This window comes from Anser anser, assembly GCF_964211835.1.
Source record: "Anser anser genome assembly, chromosome: Z".
Taxonomy (NCBI): Eukaryota; Metazoa; Chordata; class Aves; order Anseriformes; family Anatidae; genus Anser; species Anser anser.
This window is the reverse complement of record NC_139723.1, coordinates 47774398-47795773: the sequence shown is the minus strand read 5'-3', so window position 1 is coordinate 47795773 and position 21376 is coordinate 47774398. Positions and strand designations below refer to the sequence as shown.

The window sequence follows — 21376 nt, the reverse complement described above, 5'->3', positions numbered from 1 at the left end:
GTCCCTTTCCATTGCCTGTGCGCTTTATCTTCATTCCTGCATAAAGTTACTTAATGCGCAATGCCTCAGATGAGCTTGTTTTGTACAGTCTGACTGTGACAGCAGATTTTGTGCAGTGACACCTATTTGCAAGGGAAAGAGGTGAACTTTACATGTCCTTTGACGGTGCATGAGGAATGACTTGCTGGATGGTAATGCAAATTTTATTATTGAGATAGGCATAGAAAAGTACAATGGTTCCTTTACAGTCATTCAGCTTGAGGTTATCACACTCTTTCTGCTTTCAATAAGCAGCTTTCCTGTGTGTTTGTGGAGAAATGTGGTGGGGTGGCAAATAAACTGGTTCAAGAGCAAGAGCATATTGTTTTCAGTGTATGACTTTTTTTTTCTTTTTCTTTCTTTCTTTTCCTCTGAAGAAGGCGTGTGTTCTACCTTCAGCACCACCTAGGCAACAGACTTCCTCTTGTGAGTGCGGTTGTGTCATCTGTGGACAGCAGTGATGAAGCTTTTCAAAATTCACACCCCTGTCCTGCAACACGTCACATGGCACAAGCTATGGATGTTGATGGTTTGAGTGAATCCAGCAGCAAACAAGGTTATACTCAAGAAACAAAACGGCTGAAGCGTGGTCCTTTGCAGGACTGTATTGGGCCAGAAACAGAATACCGGTTCATTGATAAAGTTTTATCAACTTGCAGAGATGCGGACCAAGCCAGGTTTGCTACTGCTTATAGGAAATGGCTAGTTACTTTTTTAGGTCAGTGAAGGAAGTGTTTAAAGCCTTCAGGGTTGTTCTTTTAGTGCAATATTCTCTTTTCAGACACAAACGCATGTCTTCATTGCAAGCGTTAGCTAACCATGTGTTTCTCACTCTTTTAATGGTCAGTCCTAAAATTGATACTCAGAGTAGAAGTTTGTCACTTTATTTATTAAAGAACTGGCATACCTTTTTACTAAGCAACTACAGTTTGTCGTTCTTTAACCTTTTAAGAAGTCACTCTTTTTCTACCTGTGTGCCAGCTTCCTACCATGCCATTGTCTTATTTTTTAACTTCTGCATTAAGGTGGACTCTGAATCATGTGGCTTTTAAGAAAAAAAAAAAAGTCTGCTTTTGAAACAGAGTGTCTGGAAAAAGAATAAGAGGATTTGTCAGTACCAGCTTAACCTGTTTCCAGGTTTTTCCTCTTTACTATACTGGATCGTGCTAAAACTGTATTGGATTCAGACTATATTCAGTGAGTGCTATTACGTTTGTATTAGCTACCTTTGGCAGAACACCAGACTGCAGTGTTTCTTCCTTGAGGAAGTAATGGTGTTGGAGTCATACCTTTTATTATTGTAACTTTTTTCCCCCATTAGTTGTCACAAGTTTGATAAGAAAGTATATGAAATTGAAATTTTGAAAAGCAGATGCATGAAAATTAACTATTTTCTGTCACAAGCACACACACACAGTCAGAGCTATATTTGGAAATATTTTTCATAGAACAGACTTCTTTACCTTCATTTCCTACTTTGTATTTATTTATTTATTTTACCTCAACAATCCAGAATTAATGACACTTGATATACATTTCTGAATGTATTACGTACACTACAGAATATCAGCCTGCTAAGTCACAAATTGATAACTTGTACTTAACCAACACCATACAAATCCAAAAGATGGTGGACTAAAAAGTAATTCTGCTGACTGGTTGTTGAGACTGTACAATTCAAAAAAAGACAGCAGGAGGGAGCTGTCTCTTCACTTTTGTTCTTCTGCAGGGCTTCAGTGGTTTGTTTTGTTTCTGTTTTTTTTTTTTTTTTTTTTTTCCCCCTTTGGAACCCTCTTTCATTGCACTTCTCCAACCGTAGGACCTCTGTTTACATAACTATAAATTTTAAGGGGATTTGATATACATTTCTGTTCTGGTGGAATTAAACATGAATGGTTTATTTTGTTGTTTCTTTAGGAGTTGTCTATATAAGGGATTTTTAAGGGGAGAAATATTGTACAACTGTAGAGGTTTGTACAATGGCAACGTCGCCTCTGTTCCAAACAGAGAATATTCACTGAGGGTATTAGATTTTCAAGCTAGAGTCTTCGCCAAAATTGCTGTATATTTCTCCTGCCCAAAGTGCCTCCTGACTACAATAAGTTTTAAGCTGCTGTTTCTGTTGGGCGGAGAGAGAGAGCACAAACAAGGGACTGAAAGATAGGTAGCCTGCTCAAAAAAGTTATCACCTGAAAAGAAAAAAGGCACTTGAGATGTGGAATTCGAACAGTCCTAAATAATTTGGTGGATAGAGGTTACTCATGCATTTCAGAATAAAAATTGACTTCCTCTGGTCTTAAAGAGGATGTTCATAATCCATTTCAGCCACAAAGTAGCAAACAGAGACATTTCTAAATATGTGCTCTTCCGTTTGTAGTACCTAGATACATCTGACTTAGGCTTGAGGATCTGCATGGCAAAGCTTTGTCTCTGTCAGTGTCTACATCTTCCTCTGTAAAGGCAGGGAAATTATGGCTGTTTGTTTTGAGATGATCTGAGATGCCATCTTGGTTGATGGTTTTAGTTGCAGAATAATGTAGCTGATGTGTGAAAGAGGTGTGGGAATGGCTTGAGAGGGTTATTAGGTCATAAGATGTTTTCTGTGTGACCACTGAAAAGTGGGTACATTCAGGTACAAACTAGAGTCAACCCAACTCTAGCAAGAAGCTACACCCATCCCAGAAGATACGATATGTTTTGCGTATGAAAGATACACTAAGGCATGTGCAGTAGCCTGGGTCAGCTTGATTACAGATATCCCATTAACGACTAGTATGAACTTGCAAAGTGTGACATCATCTGGCAGTCTATTAAGGACCATATTTGTGGTCCTTGGTTAGTTAGACAGTAACTTAGTTGCATTTTCTTTGTTTACCTTTGCAAAAATTACCTCCTCATAAGAACAGAAGCAGACAGAAGATTGAGAAGTGGGAGCAGGATAAGAAATGTTTCTGAAACTGTGGGAGGGAAGAAATGCGCCCTTCTTGCACTGGAGTGATTGAGGCTTTTAGAGGAACTTGCAAGATTTATGCCAGACCCTGACTTGAAACCCATAGTATATTTCTTCCAGCCTATAATCTGGAGTCTTGGCTTTCTTGGAGCTAAATCATGGAAGTACTGTGCTATTGAATTTGACAGTCTTCCTGACATAAACGCTTAAGATCAAACAACTGCCCTCAAATGAATCTGTGCAGTTCCTATTTTTGTCAGCAGGAGTTATGCATGCTTGTATGAAGACAAGATTTGGTCCTACATAACTGAATAGAGTTTCATTGTGCTTTTGTGCTTGGAAGATGTTCTGAGAGCTCTGATTAGAGATGGTGCTCATATTTTTATTACTTGCACAGAACACTGGTGACTGTAGAACGAATCCAAAGTGTGAATTTTTAAAACCTATACCTGATGGAAAAATTCCTTTTTTTTTTTTAATCCAATGAGAATTGCTGCTTTTAGAAATGTTTTCAGAATAGACTGCCACACAGAAAAGTAAACAATGGAAATGAATTTGATTGAAACAAGTCATGTTTTCCATTTGGAAAGACATGCAAACAGTAAGCTGACAAAAAAAAAAGGCTTTAATTTTTTTCACTGTAACAATGTAAGTTATAGGGATGAATAAAATAGATAGCTAAATTATTTCTTGTTGTCAGTGTCTTGAAGCCTCCTACATGAAATGAATGAAGAGATACTTCCAGCAAATTGTATTAAACTCACAATGGTATAATGTTCTGGAACTATGATCTTTGGGACACACCTATTTGGCCATTCAATATTAGTTCAGAGTCCCATTTGGGCATGACTTACAGCAAGAAAAGTAGCTCCAGGGCATTGGCAGTTAACATGGATAGAGGTTACTGTGTAAAGATCCTTCAGATAATGCATTTCAGTCACTTTGTATTTCAGAGGTCAGAGCATTTTAATGTTAATCTTCTCTATTTCATGGAGCAAATGTCCAACAGAAACTGCAGAACACAAGGCTCTAACTCTCTATTGTAAGTTCCTTCAGTTATAAAATCAAACCTTGTACATCTTCAAACATCTTCATATAGAATTCAGCATCTTTACTGAACTTATCTTCTACTGTAGTAGGTCACTTGCATTGATGCACGTTCTTTTTGTTCACTGGATTAATCCTTCTAGAAATTTATTTGTGCTAGAAAGAAAGGGTTTTGAGGAACAAATATAATTTGAAACTGCAGAAATTAGAATGGAAGGAATCACGGTTTTAATGGGTTGAATTTGCTGCTGCTACATACATTAGCTATTATTTCACTGGCATTTGGTATCTTGTGTGTTACAGTCACTGGAGCAACATGTGCAGCATTAAAAATAGCTACAATAAACCTGTATAATGTTAATGTTGGAGCACATCACTATAGCTGCTCTGATTAATATTTGTTAATCTACTTAAACCTGCATATTAGAGTTTTGTTGACTTCTTACATTCTTTATACAATCAAATCCTTGTGTCATTTAAATATGGGGAAAAGTAAATAGTTTACACAGTTTAATTAACTTATATAGAACTTATTTTAAGACAAATAAGCAAAGTGATAATATGGTAAGAAAGCTTAGAATCTGTTCTACAATCAAAATTTCTGGCATTTCTAGTTTTGTGCTAGTCCTACTTCACTAGAACATGTAGCTAGTCTTTATGGATAGGATCGAATTTTTTACTAAGTAGATAATTAATTTTTAAGCAGTATTGTCTAATATTGATGAGCAGAAACAAAGGATCTTGGAGAAGCTTGTCTGTCTAGCCAGACTTGGCAAGCATACTTTTTCAGAATAACATAGTACAATGAACAAAATGTGACTACCACAGAATAATTTAAGCAGTGAGTCTTCAGAGATTTGATGGACTGAATTTTTGGACGAGGCTTTTTGCTTTGTTTTGCCTTCAGTGAGGGAGTAATGATCCTTAGATTTTATTTGTATTTGGTAGAAAGTGAACCTTTGCACTCTAGTGTAGGGACAAAAAAAAAACCACAACTGTTGGGTTGTATGTTCTAGAGCAATTCTGGAAATCAAGCAGTGAAGTGAAATGTAGATGTGACTTTTAAATGTATGTTTGTCTTGTATTCATTTGGGGATAAGAGTTCTTTACAATTGGAACTTACTATTTTTTAATGTTAGATATAAGAGGGGATAAATCACCTATTCTCAAATGCACTTAACACTCAAGTTAGTTTCAAAGGAAGGTCAGTGTCCCTGTCTAAGAAAATTTTCCTTCTTTTTTGCCATGTGTTCAGACGTATGTTTCCTTCAGAACTTCTTGTCTATTCTTCCAACCAGCAAAAGAAGAATGTAGCAAAGCATTGGTGAGGTGGCCTCATTTCATGTTTAGATAACTCTGTCTACCTCCCAAAAAGTGCTCTGATTAATGTCCTTAAGGGGAGTTCATCAGGCTCAGTTTTTTTGAAAACCACATGCCAGGCCTAAACCCTCGTTCAGAGGTGAAAAGCTTTATCTATGAAGCCATCTAGTTTCCCCAGACCAGTTTAAGGGTGTGTTGGGAGGGGTGTTGAAGGGAAAAAAAAAAAAAAAAAACAAAGGGTGCGGTGGTAGATGCTTCAGGTTGTAGTTAAATTTGGGAAAACTAGAATTAGCATAAGCTTTCATTAGTCTTTTCCTCTGAAAAAGCGAAGTATTGCTAAAAAAAAAAATGGAGGAAATATGTGCTTCCAAGAAATTTCTTGTAGACAGTTTATGCTTTTCAAGTATAAACCTGACACTTTCTAGTGGCTTTTACTTAGTGTGTAATGTTACTTCTCAGGGCATAGTCAATCATAGTGAATTAGGGTACATTTTTACAGTTTATAATTATTGATTTAAAAATAAAACCTGAATGCTAAACGTGTAGTAACCGGCTTTTGACATTTTTTTGTCTGGTGTAGTGTTTTATATCTACCCACACACTAATACTGTACCTTACCATCTCATCTACATCATATTTTTATTCTGTATCTTAAATTACTGTTGTAGTCTTGCAGGAAGCTCCTGGGAGTTGCTGTGTTTCTTCTCTAAATTTCCTAGTACAATTCAGTATGCTATTCAGTGTACCGCTGAGTATCTTACATGGGCATAGTTGTAATGATGGTAAGCTTTTTACTCTGTATCTGTGTTGACATGCTACGTATCTCAGTTGTTGTTTTTTTTTAAAACTTGTTAGGAGCCAATATTAGAATTAACAATGCTTTTAGTTGTTGGTAGCTGGCGTATGTTCATTGATGATGTAAATACTCAAAGGTTTGACTAGATGATCTTCCAACCTAAATGATTCTATGATTCTATTCTGAAGAGCGGAACTCTTACCTGAAGTCTAGTTTATTAAGCATCTTTTTCGGCACCATCTTAAACCTGCTGCTAATCCTTCTATATAGGTGGAGGTGGGGAAGAGCCCACAGCAAATAGGAGGCGTGTATTTTGTTCACAGGACATGTTCTGAATAGAATGTAATTATGGTGAAACAAAGAGCTTTTCTTGGATGAGGTATTCCTGTATGTTCCTTTGGGAATTGGTATGTCACTAATACATTATGATTCCCTGAATGAATGGCTGTGTAGAATGAATAGATAAGTTCGGTGTGTTTTTTGTTGTTGTTCTTCTTCTTCTTTCTGTTGTTTGTTTTAAGCAGAGTATAGATTACGTTATTACCTGTTGAAAAGTCACATAAATGATGCAAGGTACCAAAACTTGTTGTTTTTTTTTTTTATAAGATAAAATATGTTTATACCTACTATGTTAATTCCCTTTTGTTCCAGTTCTTTTTTGAAGCGTCTACATTTAAAACTGGGTAACTATCTTGTAAAATGTGTTTGGGAATGTATTGTTTAACTTCATGTAATAAAAAATAGTGGATGTCTTAAATGGTTTTAAGTAGCATTAAGATTCATGATAGTGATAGCACTACAGTATTTAAGTATGCCATTAAGCACTAATTTTGTAGCACTCTCATGTACATCAAAATACTATTCTACGTAGGGCAAAATGTTTATTTTATCAAGATATGTGAAAAAGTATTTAATTCTCACAGCTTTCATATTAGGAAAAACGGTTGTTTTTAAACACTATTTTGCAATATTTTTCTATAAAAATTTCTCAGATGCACATTTGTGACCATTGTAAATTTTTTTATTTCCAATGTTGATAAATTAGATAAATGGTAAGTTTTGTAGCAGAAAGAATAAGAGAACAGTAAAACACTGGAAAGTAATCCAATAAGTGAACAGTGTTCTACAGGGTAGTGATTATAAAGCATTAAGTTCATTTTTCACTGGTCCTACTTTGTTATAGAATTAATTATTTTCAGGGATTTTTTTTTCATTAGTAGAGATCTGGGAACAAATTATAGATATTTATTCTCCCACAGTAAGCATGTGTATATGTACAGGTGGATGAATGGCAGCAGAGCTGTGTTCATGTAACGTCCTGTAAAAAAAAAAAAAAAAAAAAAAGGCAAAGTCTCCCACCTATGGCTATTTTTGTGTAATGCTGATGATCTGTGAATAGAACTCTTCCATGGAAGACCTGTCTTAAGTCTCTGATTCCAGAAAGATAATTGCCAGTGTCAAGGTTTTCTGAAAGCAGCAAGATCTCTCTTCCCCTCTGTGGCTTCGTCTTCCTTCCTTTTATGATTCTTGGGCAAACGTGTACATCCACAGACCAAATTATTCGTGGTGGTGTTTGTTCCAAGTGCTTATAGCTAATGTTTGAGACAGTGAAAGAACTGGCAAGGTTCTGCAGACTGGGAGGACTGGGAAGTGTTCAGTTGGTGTCCTACTTGCCAGATAGCTTACAAGAGCGCCCCGGGAGGAAAAAGGCACATTTTTGATGAACTGCTTTAGCATCAGAGGAGAATAGAAAGAGGATGTGAGACACAGGCTGGCAACTGAAATTGATATTTGAATTACAGACATCAAATAGTTCTTTTGGTACGTTATTTTCAATGTTTTCTCATATTGTCTTTATGATAAAAAAAAAAAGTCACATCAAAAATTCTTTAAGTTACTCATCATTTTGAATGCCTTCTGGTTTTGAACTACGGGATTTGAAATATCTCTCTTACGGGGCTCTTTTTTTTTCTTTTTCTTTTTTTTTTTTCAAAATGCTAGCACCTTTACTCTTTTCACCTAGACAATGCCATTCATTCCAAATGTTCTAAAATGAGCACCTGAAATCACAAGGCATTATTGAAAATACTGCTTATCATTTTACATTCAAAATTTAAAGCAGGGGCATTTTCTGCTCATATATGTTTCTTTCAGTTTATCTTATTGGTGGGGTGGGAAGGCAGAAGGGATTTATAGGAAGCCCTGAGCAGATATGTACAATTTTGGTTCACTTAATTTGGGGTTTCATTAGATCAGAAGGTTTAGTATGAGCAAGTAATAAAACCTTTAGAGTCATTTCACAGAAACAATTTGCAGGATATAGTAGTTTGTTGCCAGTTTGCATGCTTGATTTTAGAATAGAACAGAACAGAGTAGTTCAGTTAGAAGGGACCTACAAAGATCGCCAAGTCCAGCTGCCCAACCACTTCAGGGCTAACCAGAAGTTAGGGTATATTAATAAGGGCATTGTCCAAATGCCTCTTGAACACTACGGGAGAATCAGCCACCTCTCCAGGAAGCCTGTTTCAGTGTTTGACTACCCTTGCAGTAAAGAAAATTTTCCTCATGTCCAGTCTGATCCTCCCCTGGCACAGCTTTGTGCTGTTCCTGTGCATCTTGTCATTGGTTACGAGGTAGAAGAGATCATTTTTACTTCTGTTAAAATGAGTGACAAAATTCCCTCTGATTTCACTGGCAAAGAATCAGGCCATACTGCAGAGAGGGCATCAGTCACTGCATGGTAGCTTTGACATACTTACTGTGATGGATTGTAAGTGACTTCAGATCGTCATATTTACAACGTCAAAAATAAAAGCTGTTAGGGTAATGTATATTCATTAGTGCTGTGGTTGAGGAAAAACTGTTCAGGTTCTGGACTATTATTGGTTTAAAAGGGCAGCTAGAGACAAACATGGCTACTACCCAGGTATCAAGAGCTACGAAAACTTTTCTGTTTTTGTAGTTGAAAAAAGTTTCATACTTTGTACCTGTGTGCTAACACAGTAACACATAAAGAGTTCTAGGAGGTATTGCATATAGGTCAGTGACCGTGTGTGCAAAATTCTTAGGGACAAATGGTAAGCTTTTAGGTGACATGTAATAATTAGTGCAACACTGAAGGAAGAAAGTCTTAAATAAATAGTGAATGGCTTAAGTTTTACTGTTCTCAAAGTGTGCTGTATACGTTTATGGTGCAACAGTAAACTGCACGTTTGTCACACTGTCATCTCACAGATGCTTATAATTAGGTAACAAATTTACTTTTTAAAATACATCTACTTAATGTTGATTTGAGATGTTCTAGAATTATTTGTTGTTATCTAGTACTAGATCTTTTCCTCTTTTTAATCCTTCTCCAGTGGAACCTAGCCAGATAACAGATTTTCATCGTTATAAACCTAGCTTTGCTGTAAAGGGAAGTTGAAATTCCGCCATATAAAATGTTCAGATCTCTGGTGTCTAGTTAGAAACATAGGAGGACATCCTAACATCGCTTTCCAGTTGTGCACACAGGGTTTTACCTTGTTTATCTTGAGTATTTTCTATTGCATGTTAATTATATTTTTACATATTCTAGTAGTACAAAATATATTTTAAAAAAGAAAGAACTTCCCTAGAGCCCTAACCATTCTATGCAGATGTCTTCCAAAATTTACAGGTACAATTTTAGTGGTGGTGGTGATAAATGGATTTTTTTTCACTTATTTATCAGCAGACTTGGTTTTATATGTATTAGTGATAGAATGTACTAAGCACAGCTGTAAGTTATTGTATTTCTGTAGAAAATGGAAAATAGTGTAAAATTGGTTTTGTTACGTGTTGGCAATTTTTAAATAAAGTTTTCATCTCCTAAAAACTCTGTTTTCTGTGTCAGTGTATTTACCATGGAGTCGAATATCCTTGTTAACAGATACCCTTCCTACTTACTGCTTATCTCTTTTTGGTGATAAGCTTCTTTTAACAGGAACTGCACCATCTTCCATGAATTTATGTGATGTCAGCTGATTTAATTTATTGTTTATTTGAGCATCAACGAGTAAGGCTTTTTCAGTTGCATTCTTACATATTTTGTTTGAGCTTAGTTTATGAAAGGATGAAGATGCACACTAGTAGTACTTGTTAAGAAATTTGATTTTGACAATAGACATCTGGCTATACTGTTTAGAGTTCAATGAACCTGGGCAGCTGAATGAAGTTCGTGTTACTGTAACATCTTCAAGTTTCAGCATGCTGTTTACTGAAGTGCTTCCCTTTTTTAAATGCTTTTATAATTGAATGGAATAAATTTCAGAGAGCTTAAAATCTTGAAACTAGGTATCTGCCTTTTTACGTTCAAAAAGTACGCTTTGCTTCATTCAGAGACAAGATAGCTGTAATATAGAACTGCATTACATTGATCCCAGTTGGTTGCCTTTAGAATATAAAATTTACTGCACAAATTTTATGGAACTCCCTGATGAAGAAAACGCAGATGACCCCTAATCTGGTCTGGCTGAAAAGGTGCTTGAGGGTATACTCATTATTTTTGTAAACTTTCTAATTCTGTAAATATATGTGCATTAAGACGGTATGAGTTTTTAGATCTGCAGTTATGCTCCTCAGATAGCATGCTACTTTATGTATAGTTTTAAGCTTTCATTTATCAAAAAATGCTCTTTTTTCATATCAAAATTGTCTTCTATGTTAAGATGTCTTTCATAGACTTCAGTTAATGCTGTAAATTTCTTTTCATTCTTTGTGTATCAGGGCAATCAATAGCTCTTTAAATAGCTTTCATTTCAGGCTGTTATCCAAATAAGTGAGATTCTTGCTGTGTAAATACATTATTATTACCAGAATGTTGTGGGTTTTCCTTTTTTTTTTTCCTTTTTTCCCCCTCTCTCTATTTTATTTTTTTAATATATGACATGGCTATTAGGTTATTTCAATATAACAGCTTATGTGAAAGATTCTTTAAATACGGTTAGACAACTGTATATTTTAAATTTTTTAGAGGGCATGACTGGAATTCAATGTCCAAAAATTGTTACGTTTACTTAGATGTTTCTTGGGTCGTCTCGTAATCCTGATACCATGTTCATCAGATGCATGTGCAAGGAATGAATTACTGATGTGAAAAGAGTTGAAAAATGTAATGTGTTTGCATCATCATCTCTTCTACTTGCACTCTATAATATTTGTTGTTGTTCTCTGGTGTAGGGCTTCAAATCTTCCACTATTTTCCAGTTGTAATAAACGTAAATGCTACCCAGCTACTCATAAGCATACAAAAACCTTTAGAACTCACTTGATTTGTGTCAGAAAACAGTGGTGGCATTGTCTGTTTTCTCAAAGGTATGGAGCACCTGGCTGTTCCCCTGCAGTCTGGATTTCATACTCTTTTAAAAAGCAAGCCATGATTCACAGCTTTGTTTGTAACAAAATATCTGAAGGACTTATTTTCTGCAGTATGTGGTAGAGGAAAAAAAAAATAAGAAAGGAAATGGAAATGATGTGTCAAGATGTGTCTAAGGGAAGAAGACAACCTTTGGAGGGTAAGTGCTTTTCATCATTTAAAGTGGAGCATTCAGAAGGGAAGGACATTTTTTTAACGTGGGGCAGCTTTTCTTTTATTTCTTTTGCATGTATGCTATCTCACCTCTGACATGCTCTGCAGTATCAGTATTTCTTTGACTAAAATAACTTTTCCTGGTGGCTTATGTCACAAAGGACAAGGTAGATAGCAAAGATTTTTAGCTGCAGAGGTTTCAGAAGTCAATGAGGTTTCAGAAGTCTTGCTTTTGTTCTCCTTCTAAATATAAGTGTTCAAACACAAGTATTAATCTCTCTGCTAGGTCCCTCTGATTGGAAAAAGTGAAGTAATTGAAAGTGCGCTTAGTGATTTCCATGGCAATGAGTGATTAGCAAGAGAAGAGTCAGACAGAAGGCAGGAAGTGAGAGATCAGTCCAGCTGTTTATCATCATTATCCATCATAAAGTTAAAAGCATACATCTTTAATTAAACTTGTGCAGACATGAAACAAAGTAAGACTGAAAGACATCACAGTTCTATAGTGTCAGGTCAGGTGAGTACATCCGTGTGTGTGTTTGGCTGTATTGCAGATGATGTGATTTTAGACAGGGAGATTTATCACAGCTGCAGATATATAATTGGAGCTGAGAAAATTTAGTAGCTGATGATGATCTGTTGACCTAATTTCATTCCTTATGGGGACAGCTTTGCTACTGAAAAGCAGTATGGCTGTTTCTGAGGTAAAAGTAAATAGGAACCTTACTCTCTGTGCATAAATCCTCCAACACCCCTCAGATATCCCAGATCCTTGCATCCTTCAGCATATCCAAAGTTCTGTTTTGCCTGCAGTTCATTGGTAACCCATCGATAGGTGTGACTGACCAGGTATGTTTCTTGGGTTTGGTCAGATTTGCAGCTCTGTATGTTCTTGATAGAACCATACAATCACAGAATATCCTGAGTTGGAAGGGACCCAAAGGATCAACAAGTCCAACCCCTAGATCTGCCCGGGACCACCCAAAACTCAGTCCATGTATCTCAGGGCATTGTCCAAAGGCTTCTTGAACTCCGGCAGGCTCAGTGCTGTGCCCACTGCCCTGGGGAGCCTGTCCCAGTACCCGACCACCCTCTGGGTGCAGAACCTTTCCCTAACCCCCAGCCTGACCCTCCCCTGTCCCAGCTCCATGCCGTCCCCTCGGGTCCTGTCGCTGTCCCCAGAGAGCAGAGCTCAGCGCCTGCCCCTCCGCTCCCCTCGTGAGGGAGCTGCAGGCCGCCATGAGGCCTCCCCTCAGCCTGCTCTGCTCTGGGCTGAGCAAACCAAGGGACCTCAGCCGCTCCTCATACGTCTTGTCTTCCAGACCCTTCACCATCTTTGTAGCCATCCTTTGGAGGTGCTCTGATAGTTTTCTGTCCTTCTTATACTGTGGCGCCCAAAACTGCAGACAGATCAAGGTGGGGCCGCACCAGCGCAGAGCAGAGCAGGACCATCCCTTCCCTCGACCAGCTGGCAGTGCTGTGCCTGATGCACCCCAGGGTACAGTTGGCCCTTTCGTTTGCCAGGGCACGCTGCTGGCTCATGTTCAACTTGCCACCAACCAGAACCCCCAGATCCCTTTCCGTGGGGCTGCTCTCCAGCCTCTCTGTACGTCCAACCAGGGCTGCTCCATCCCAGGTGCAGAATCTGCCACTTGCTCTTGGAAAACTTCAAATTGTTGGTGATTGCCCAGCCCTCTAATTAGTCAAGATCTCTTTGCAAGGCCTGTCCACCCTGGAGGGATTCAACACCTCCTCCTAATTCCATATCACCTGCAAACTTTGATGGTATGTATTTGAGTCCTATCTTCCAGTCATTTATGAAAACACTGAAGAGAACTGGCCCCAGAACGGAGCCCTGGGGAACCCTACTAGTGCCCGTCTGCCAGCCTGATGTAGCCCCATGCACTCCAACCCTTTCAGCCCCACCTGTCAGCCAGTTGTTCACCCATGGTATTATATTCTTGTCTAGCTGTATGCTGAACATTTAGTCCCAAAGCCTATTGTGAGAAACAGGACTGAAATCTTTGCTGAAATCCAAAATACTACATTTCCTGACTTCCCTTGGTCAACTAGGTGGGTAAGCTTTTAAAAGTTAATTAAACAGGTCTTTCCCCTTGTGAAATTGTGTTGGATGCAATCAGTAACTGCACTGTCTTTCAAACGTTTTTCAGTAACTCTTATAATAATCTCCATCATTTTACCAGACACTGAAGTGAGACTGATAGGCCAGTATTTACCAGGGTCTTCTTCCTTGCGTTTCTTGAAATTTAGAGCAACATTTGCAAACTTCCCATGGACTGGGGCCTCTCCAGATTCCCAAGACCATTGAACAGTAATTGACAGAGGTCTCACAGTGACATCTGCCATCTCTCTGAGTACCCTGGGATGAATCCCATTGGGTCCAATAAAGTTACATGCATCCATGTGGAGCAGCAAATCCCACACAACTTTCGGGTTGGCAGGGAGTTTATCATTACCACAGCTGTGATCCTCCAACTCAGGGCTCTGGGGGTCCCAGGGCCCATCATTGGTGTGATGTGGTATCAGTCATTGGTGAAGAAGGCATTAAACATCTCTGTTTTCTCTACATCTGTATTTGTGAGGTTACCATCCTCATCAAGTAATGGACCAGTGTTGTCTCTCTGGTCCTCATTTTGCTGTTACCATATTTAAAAGAGCTCTCTGTATTGTCATCCACAGTACAGGCCAGCTACAACTCTAACTGAGCCTTGGCCACACAAATTTTCTACCTTATGTCCGTTTTCCCCTTTTTTTTCTACCTTTTTCTTCTTGATTATGGCTTCCCCTTCTACTCTTCCCTTTTGTTTCAAAAAGGTGCTTGACAAGTTAAGGGAGCAGAAGTTCTCTCTCTCCACGTACCCTTGCACAAACAAGTTTGCATGTTTTCAGGGAAGATGAAAATCTTACTTCAGCGTAGTTTATTGTATCCCACAGCAGCTTTATTGTTTTTACTCTGAAACCTTTTCAGTTTGACTGGAAATGCAAAAGCTTTCAAAAAGCCTTCAAGATGGTTAGATTTCATAATTTCTCCTGTCCCAGCAGTTTAGCAGTTCTTGACTTGAATGAATGCAGAAATTAAAAATGCTTCCAGCTGATCCATCTGTGATTGCACCATCTTACAGAGATACTGCAACTACTGCTCTAATCGAGAAATCAGTGAGGACAGTGGGTGTCATCAGAAGTAGTTTCTTAGGGGCTAGAACAGGGATGGAAACTAAACAACATGAAATATAAATAGTTTAATTCCCTTTCTGTCTTAAAAGATTGGGTTTTCTCAGTCATCAGTCAACTATAATAGCCCAGATCTTATGTAACGGTTTTGTTGTGGTGGTGGTGGTGGTTTTTTTTGTTTGTTTTTGTTTTGTTTTGTTTTTAAGAGGAAGAAAGAGAACATAATTGCATTAATGAAGTAGATGTTACATGGTTAACAAATAGGAGATCCATATTTAAAATGCTAACTACTACCCAGCATATCAAAGTCATCCCTGCCCTGAGTGGTATTTAGGAAAAACAAAACGAAAGTGGGGAGTGAGATGCAGGACATCAGTTCTTTGCTATCCCTAGTAGCAATACTAATCACTGCAAACTTATCAGTACATGGGGGAAACAGTCAGCTCACCTGTGGGAGGGAGCTGGCAGGAAGTAACACTGGAACTGCTGTGGGTGAGTCCTGTCATAAAGGAGAGAGAAAGGAGACTGCCTATCTCCATTCCCCTCCTTGTTAAAAGTTTCCGTAAGGGGAGCAGAGGTACCAGCTTATTTTCCCTTTAAACTGGAGGGCAACGGAGGGCAGGAGGAGATACCGAATGGATTATTTAGGTCTTCTGTGTCACACAAAATGTAAAAGAGTCTCACTACCCCAAAGAAGAGAGCAATCATGAAGTGTGAGAAACCTGCAAAACCGCTCCAGTTAAGCAGTGAGGGGAGCCAAAGAAATTCCTTCTCAGATTTCCAGCTTGGACTGTCCATTCTGTGAACTGTAAGGTATTTTATGCTGAGTGTTTATGGGAATCTGGCAGTGTCAGTAAGAAAACCTGCCTTCAGGTCTTCCATAGGATCAGACTAGCATTAAAAGCCTGATTGACACAGAGGCAGATGGCAGAAATTGAGCCTTCTTTACATCTTCCTATGTGACAACTAGTCTGCAAGACATTATCCTACCCCCTTTGTTATTTTCTGTACCGGTGAATAGGTTTTTTTTTTTTTTTTTTTCTTTTCTGTAGTGCCAAAGGCACAATAGAAGTAACAAGGACTACAGGACTATGTCCCCACTCAGGCAAAAAAGAAAACTGTACTTGAATGCAGCATGTGGTAGCTAATTGTGGTAAGCAGTGTTCTCTGGCACAAAACAGGAGTGAGGTTTTTTGTTTGCATTTTGATGAATCTGCAGAGGGAGAACAGGATTTCTCCCGTGCTTTTGTGTTTAGCACCTGACTTTCATTCTGAGAAGTCAGGTAATTCTGAAAGATCTTGTCAGTGATATTAAAGCAGATTACTAGCAACTAAAAGTAATGAAGAAAAAAGGAAATAAAGCTCTTCCATCTTTCAGCTGTTAATAGCCAGAGGTCTGGCACTTAATAGTTAGTGATTCGATAACCAACATTACCATGGTGGCATCTGTTCCTGAGGAAGTTTACAATCTATTTATTTCATACTGGAATGAATGTGATTTTGATAGGTATTGTTTAGTGCTTTATTTCAGCATTTTGTAGGTTTCTCTGTTTTCCCGTAAAATATGGCCTGTTTGGTTTTTTTTCTTTTTACATAGGTTTAAAGGATCTTTCTATATTAAACATAATAGACATATCTGAACTCATTTTAAATAAGCAGGCCTCCTCTGAGCTGATTTTCTTTGGTAAGGATGATATTCTGGTTTCACCATACAGAGGAACACGTTCAACATCTAGAGACTGATTTATCTCTGTACTTTGATATCATCTTAATAGAACATGTTATAGCAGACTTCTGATACATTGTAATGTGCTCTTATAATTTGAATGAATGCAGATATTAGCGTAAACACATGACTAGACAGGCCACTGATTTTCATTTAGCCTGTTCCTTCTGTGTTTTCACAGGAAAACTATTTCATTTCTCCTCACGACTTTATTATCCAGCTGTATGCATTATTAGGATCACATATATCCCTGACTTTTATGGCAGCTTCTCTTGTGTTGGTTCTGCATAACTCTTGCATACCTCAACTGCTTCATATTTCAGTAAAAACTGTTGGCTTTTTCATTCCTGCAGTTCGAATGCAGGCCTCCATCTGGATGATTTCTTTGCTGACTCCAAATAAGTAATACGGGGATGGAGTTTTGTTTTACTTCATGTATTCACTGAGTTTCAGGTGAGACACCGACTCCCTCAGATTTACATTACATTTTTTCAGTCAGTGAGACCCAGGTATCTCAAGTTATCACAAGTGACACTTGAAAAGGGATCCCATAGAATTAGTGGCCACTTTAAAAAGCAAAAGAGGAAAAAAAAAAAAAAAGAGAAGGATTTCACTGGCACTTCTGTTTCAAACAGTGTTTACAGGAACATTTCCAGTCCTGGTAGGCAGTGTGGCTTAAACAGTTGCAAAGCACCAAGTACTCCAACAGCAGGCGTGGTATAGCATGATGCATTTTTAGCATGGGATAGCTAATGCTGTGATAGTTATGTGCCTCAAAGAAGAAGCAGTTAAAGATCACACCTGATAACTGACAAGAGCTTCATCTTGAGAAAATAAGCCTTGCAACACGTCCTGAAAGCCCTCTTGGATCCCACAGATTGCTGGTGGAGGAAGTCAGACATCACAGTGATCCTCTACTGGGAATATCTCCTTTCACTGTCTTTGCTTGGCTCCTGTTGTGCAAGTGCCTCAGCTGAGGATCTTTTCACTTGCTGAAATGCAAGGACAAAACCACTGTAAAGGATACAAGTGCCAAGTCATTAACGTAAAACCTGGAGTTGCAGGCAGGAAGCTACAGATTAAAAAAACACTGGAGCCATGCCTTTTCTTTTCTTTTCTTTTTTTTTTTTAACTGCAGTGGCTGGTTTCTACGGCATCAGCCCTTCAGTGCTGGCAGTATCTGGCTCCAGGAAAAGGCCCAGAATGGAGGGTGCCTTTGGGCTTGTTGTTGAAGAGACAAAAAAATTACAATAACAAAAAAAAAAATCCAGTGTTCAGATGAATTATACTTTCTTTTTTTCCTTTTGCAGTCTGCAAAACAAACACTCCTACTCTCTGCACTACCTGCAAGTGTCCTTGGCAAGGCTTTTTGAGTGCTTCACCAACAGATGGAACAGGCACTGACCCTGCCAAATCCTCTGCTTCTTTCAGCCTTGCAAACCAAACAGCGCTGCTGCGTTCTCTGAATGAGGCTTTAAACTCCCTTTGTGCCCTTTCCTGGAGACGCCTCAGAAACAGCTTGCTAATGAAAAAATGAAACAGAGGTGAAGCTATTGGCAACGTCATGCTGCCAGAACACACACAGCCTAGAATGCCTCCTCTAACTGTTTTGTTTGTTTGTTTTTCCTGCTGGATAGGTGAATGTGAACCACAGGCTGGGACTATGCAGAGTCGCTGTTTGAGAAAGGCAGAGAAAGTCATTTGGGTGACTAGCGATGGCCCAACTCCATCTGCTGATAGGTCTTAGGCAGCGAAGAGCAAGGTAGTGTTGAATTGTTCCATCTGCTATGAAGATCTCATAAGCAGGTAAATCAGTGTGTGAAAGCTGCAGTGGAGCTATTGGGTTCACTTTGGCAGCATGCTGGAGGAGATTGCTCAGGGGAATAAGGTATTTTTGTGGCATCTGAAGATCTGGAAAGAAAGTCCTAGAAAATGGGAAGTCAGAGAATTACAAGCAGCATTGAAATGTCCTTGCTAATAAGATCAAGACAAACAATATTCAGATAGAAAATGCTCATGTCACAGAAGTTCTGCAGACGGAGGTAGCTGAGGAGGAGTATAAGGTTTGGTCTTCTCCAGGCTCCCTAAGCTCCCTTACCCACCATTTGCAAGTGCTGGCTTGTCTAACCTGCTAAAGACCCCTGAGGTTAAGACTACCAGGGCAGCTGCCGTATTTAATTCAATCTTTCTGTTCCTTCTGTGAGGTTCCTGATGTGTAGGTTTCACTAGAGATTCCCTTGTACACCAGTGGGAACAAATATGAAAAACCTCATCTGGGTGTGCCAAGTGCAAGATAACGATCTCTGAATTCATTGGCTTCAGTAAATATCCCATTCTGTTCAAGGCTGCTCTGAGACAAAGCAGCCAAAATACAAAACAAAACAAACAAACAAAAAAGGTATTTAATGTAGATAAATTCTTCAATATGATTATAAATTAATGTCTTTTATACTCACTACACACAGTTTTTCTGACTTACACGAGAAAAAATATATTTTACTTTCCGTCACTGGTGGTCATTAAATGTTCTAGAGTGTTTATGTCATGGTTGGAATGTGTAACATAAGCTATAAGACACAGGATGTTTTCTCACACTGCCTTTAAACTGTTACAGCCTTTTGGAAAAAGATACACTATGGGTTTATTCAACAGTTCTATATAAAGCACCATCATCAACTCGATTGCTTTGTCTATGTTCGTGTCGCAAAAAAACCTGTCTAAACTGCAGGAATAGTAATCGATTCACTAGTGAAGGGGAAGAGTTAAAAAAAAAATTCTCTACATTGTGTCAAAAAAAAGAAAAAAGGGATAGTAAGTTGAGGGTGACCTTCAAGTAGATCACAGTCCTTTAACATTTCTCCACACTTACTTACAAAACTGCCTACTTCAATGAGTTGTTGCTGAATTCCCCAAATACTACCATATATAATATTACCCATATGACTGATGAGTGATGATTTTTAATTTTATTCTATCTCAGGTTTTCAGATTTGCGGGGCAGGGGGGCATTTATTTTGTTATGAGGTCTATTGCCTAGTGTTCCAGGGGGCACAGATGTTTTCTCCTGCTATACCCTGAAGAGTTTTCTCCTTGCCATCTGTCTATTTAAAGGCCTCTTCATTAGATGATGCTGCATTCTTTATAATTTAAATTAATGAAATATTTATGTATGTAGTCCCTCAGGCAAAATAAATGCTTCAAAGCATTTATAGTGCTAGTGCTATATTGTTCCCTCAGATTGTTAAAATATTAGAAAAGGGGCAACCTGTTTCTACAGGTAGGCAGGCTGCAATAATTGCAACCCAAGAGAAGTGCACTTTTCTGTTGCTGTATGTGGGATGCTTGCTCCAGTGGAATGATGGGCATCATCAGAAGATAAGATTTGTAGAAATTTTCAGTCAACTTTTTGGGAGCAAAGACTAATATTTGAAATAGGATGGAGAGGATTCAAGAGATATTTAATCCTGATTAATGAAGAGGCTATCTGTCTAGTGTCAGGATGACTTGAAGGTGTTATCATTCCCTGACATGAGAAACTAATTTAAGAAGGAAAATACCCACAGGACCTAAGTGTTTTTAGTTCTGCAGATTAGTGGCAGACTTGGTGTAGACAAAACTGGGTGAAATTTTATCCATGTGTTATACAGGAAATCAGAATAAATGATGATACTGGTGACTCCCAGCCTTGAAAACTAGCTGTGACTCTGCATTCCTGACGTAGCTATTTTAGACCAAAGTAAGCAAGAGGATAGGATGTGTAAGAGACTTTATCAATAAAACTATGTTCTCATTAACTGGGCCTGGATATTGCAAAGGGAAAGAAGTTACATTGAAGATTTCTCTTTTCAGAAAATAGAATAGAATAGAATAAAATAGAATAAAATAGAATAAAATAGAATAAAATGCACTCATTGGTCCAGCATCAGAATTAGGAAACATTTCCAGTTCTGAAAGGCACCTCCCTTAACATCAGGAAGCACCTCTGAATCAGTCCATGCTTTCTAGCAGCAGATGCTTCACAAACACTAGTCAGAGCTTAATGTTTTTTGACATATAAAAGCTGTAATTCCAAGCTTTCAGACAGTAAAAAGCACTCATTTCTGTCCCTAGTGGATCTTGAGCTATCTGACCTTAAAACCATGTCAAGCTTACACTGGTCTTTTCAGTCTGGGAGAGCTATTTTGCCTTTGGCCCAAGGCTGAACCCAAGATCATTGCAATTTCTAGATCCTGAAAATACATTCAGGCTGACTAGATTAGTACAGCAAGGTAGTAAAAAAATGTCTGAGCTGCTACTGCCATGGTTTTTATGTAGGCTAATGGATATAGGCACAGAGGTGGAATGTAGACATGCTGAATCCAATTAATGTACTTTACAGAAGTTTTTTTTTGTGTGTGTGTGTTGGGGGGGGGGGGTGTTTTGGAAAAAGAAGCCCTCAACACAATTTCTTCCTGTTTGAAATATCCAGGCCCAGTTAATTAGATGTCTGTGTGAAATCCAGACCAGGCTCTTCCCTGTGAAAGAGATGCTTTACTGGCACTCCCACGCAGTGGCTTATGCCGAATGAGCCTCAAAACCCATTGATACATGGAATGATGTAAATGCTTGTCCATAAATTGAAATACTGGGGGGGAGCATATACAATGGAAAATCAGTTCAGTGTTAATAGCACTATTTACATAACTAAAGTGTCTGAATATTTCAGAATCTGGTTGATTTGCATTTTTTACAGATTACCACAATGATTTAGAAAACTGT

The 21376-nt window shown here is 38.4% G+C and overlaps 1 protein-coding gene across 1 annotated transcript in view; it reads left to right on the top strand.

Moving 5' to 3' along the window:
* PTAR1 (protein prenyltransferase alpha subunit repeat containing 1) overlaps positions 1-10008 on the top strand; it is a 36983-nt gene extending 26975 nt beyond the window's left edge. The window contains exon 7 of the mRNA XM_083818808.1: positions 417-10008. Within this exon, the coding sequence (XP_083674934.1) occupies positions 417-765 (349 nt within the window). The 3' untranslated portion in view covers positions 766-10008. The remainder of the gene's footprint in view (positions 1-416) is intronic.
* The last annotated feature ends 11368 nt before the right edge of the window (positions 10009-21376 follow it).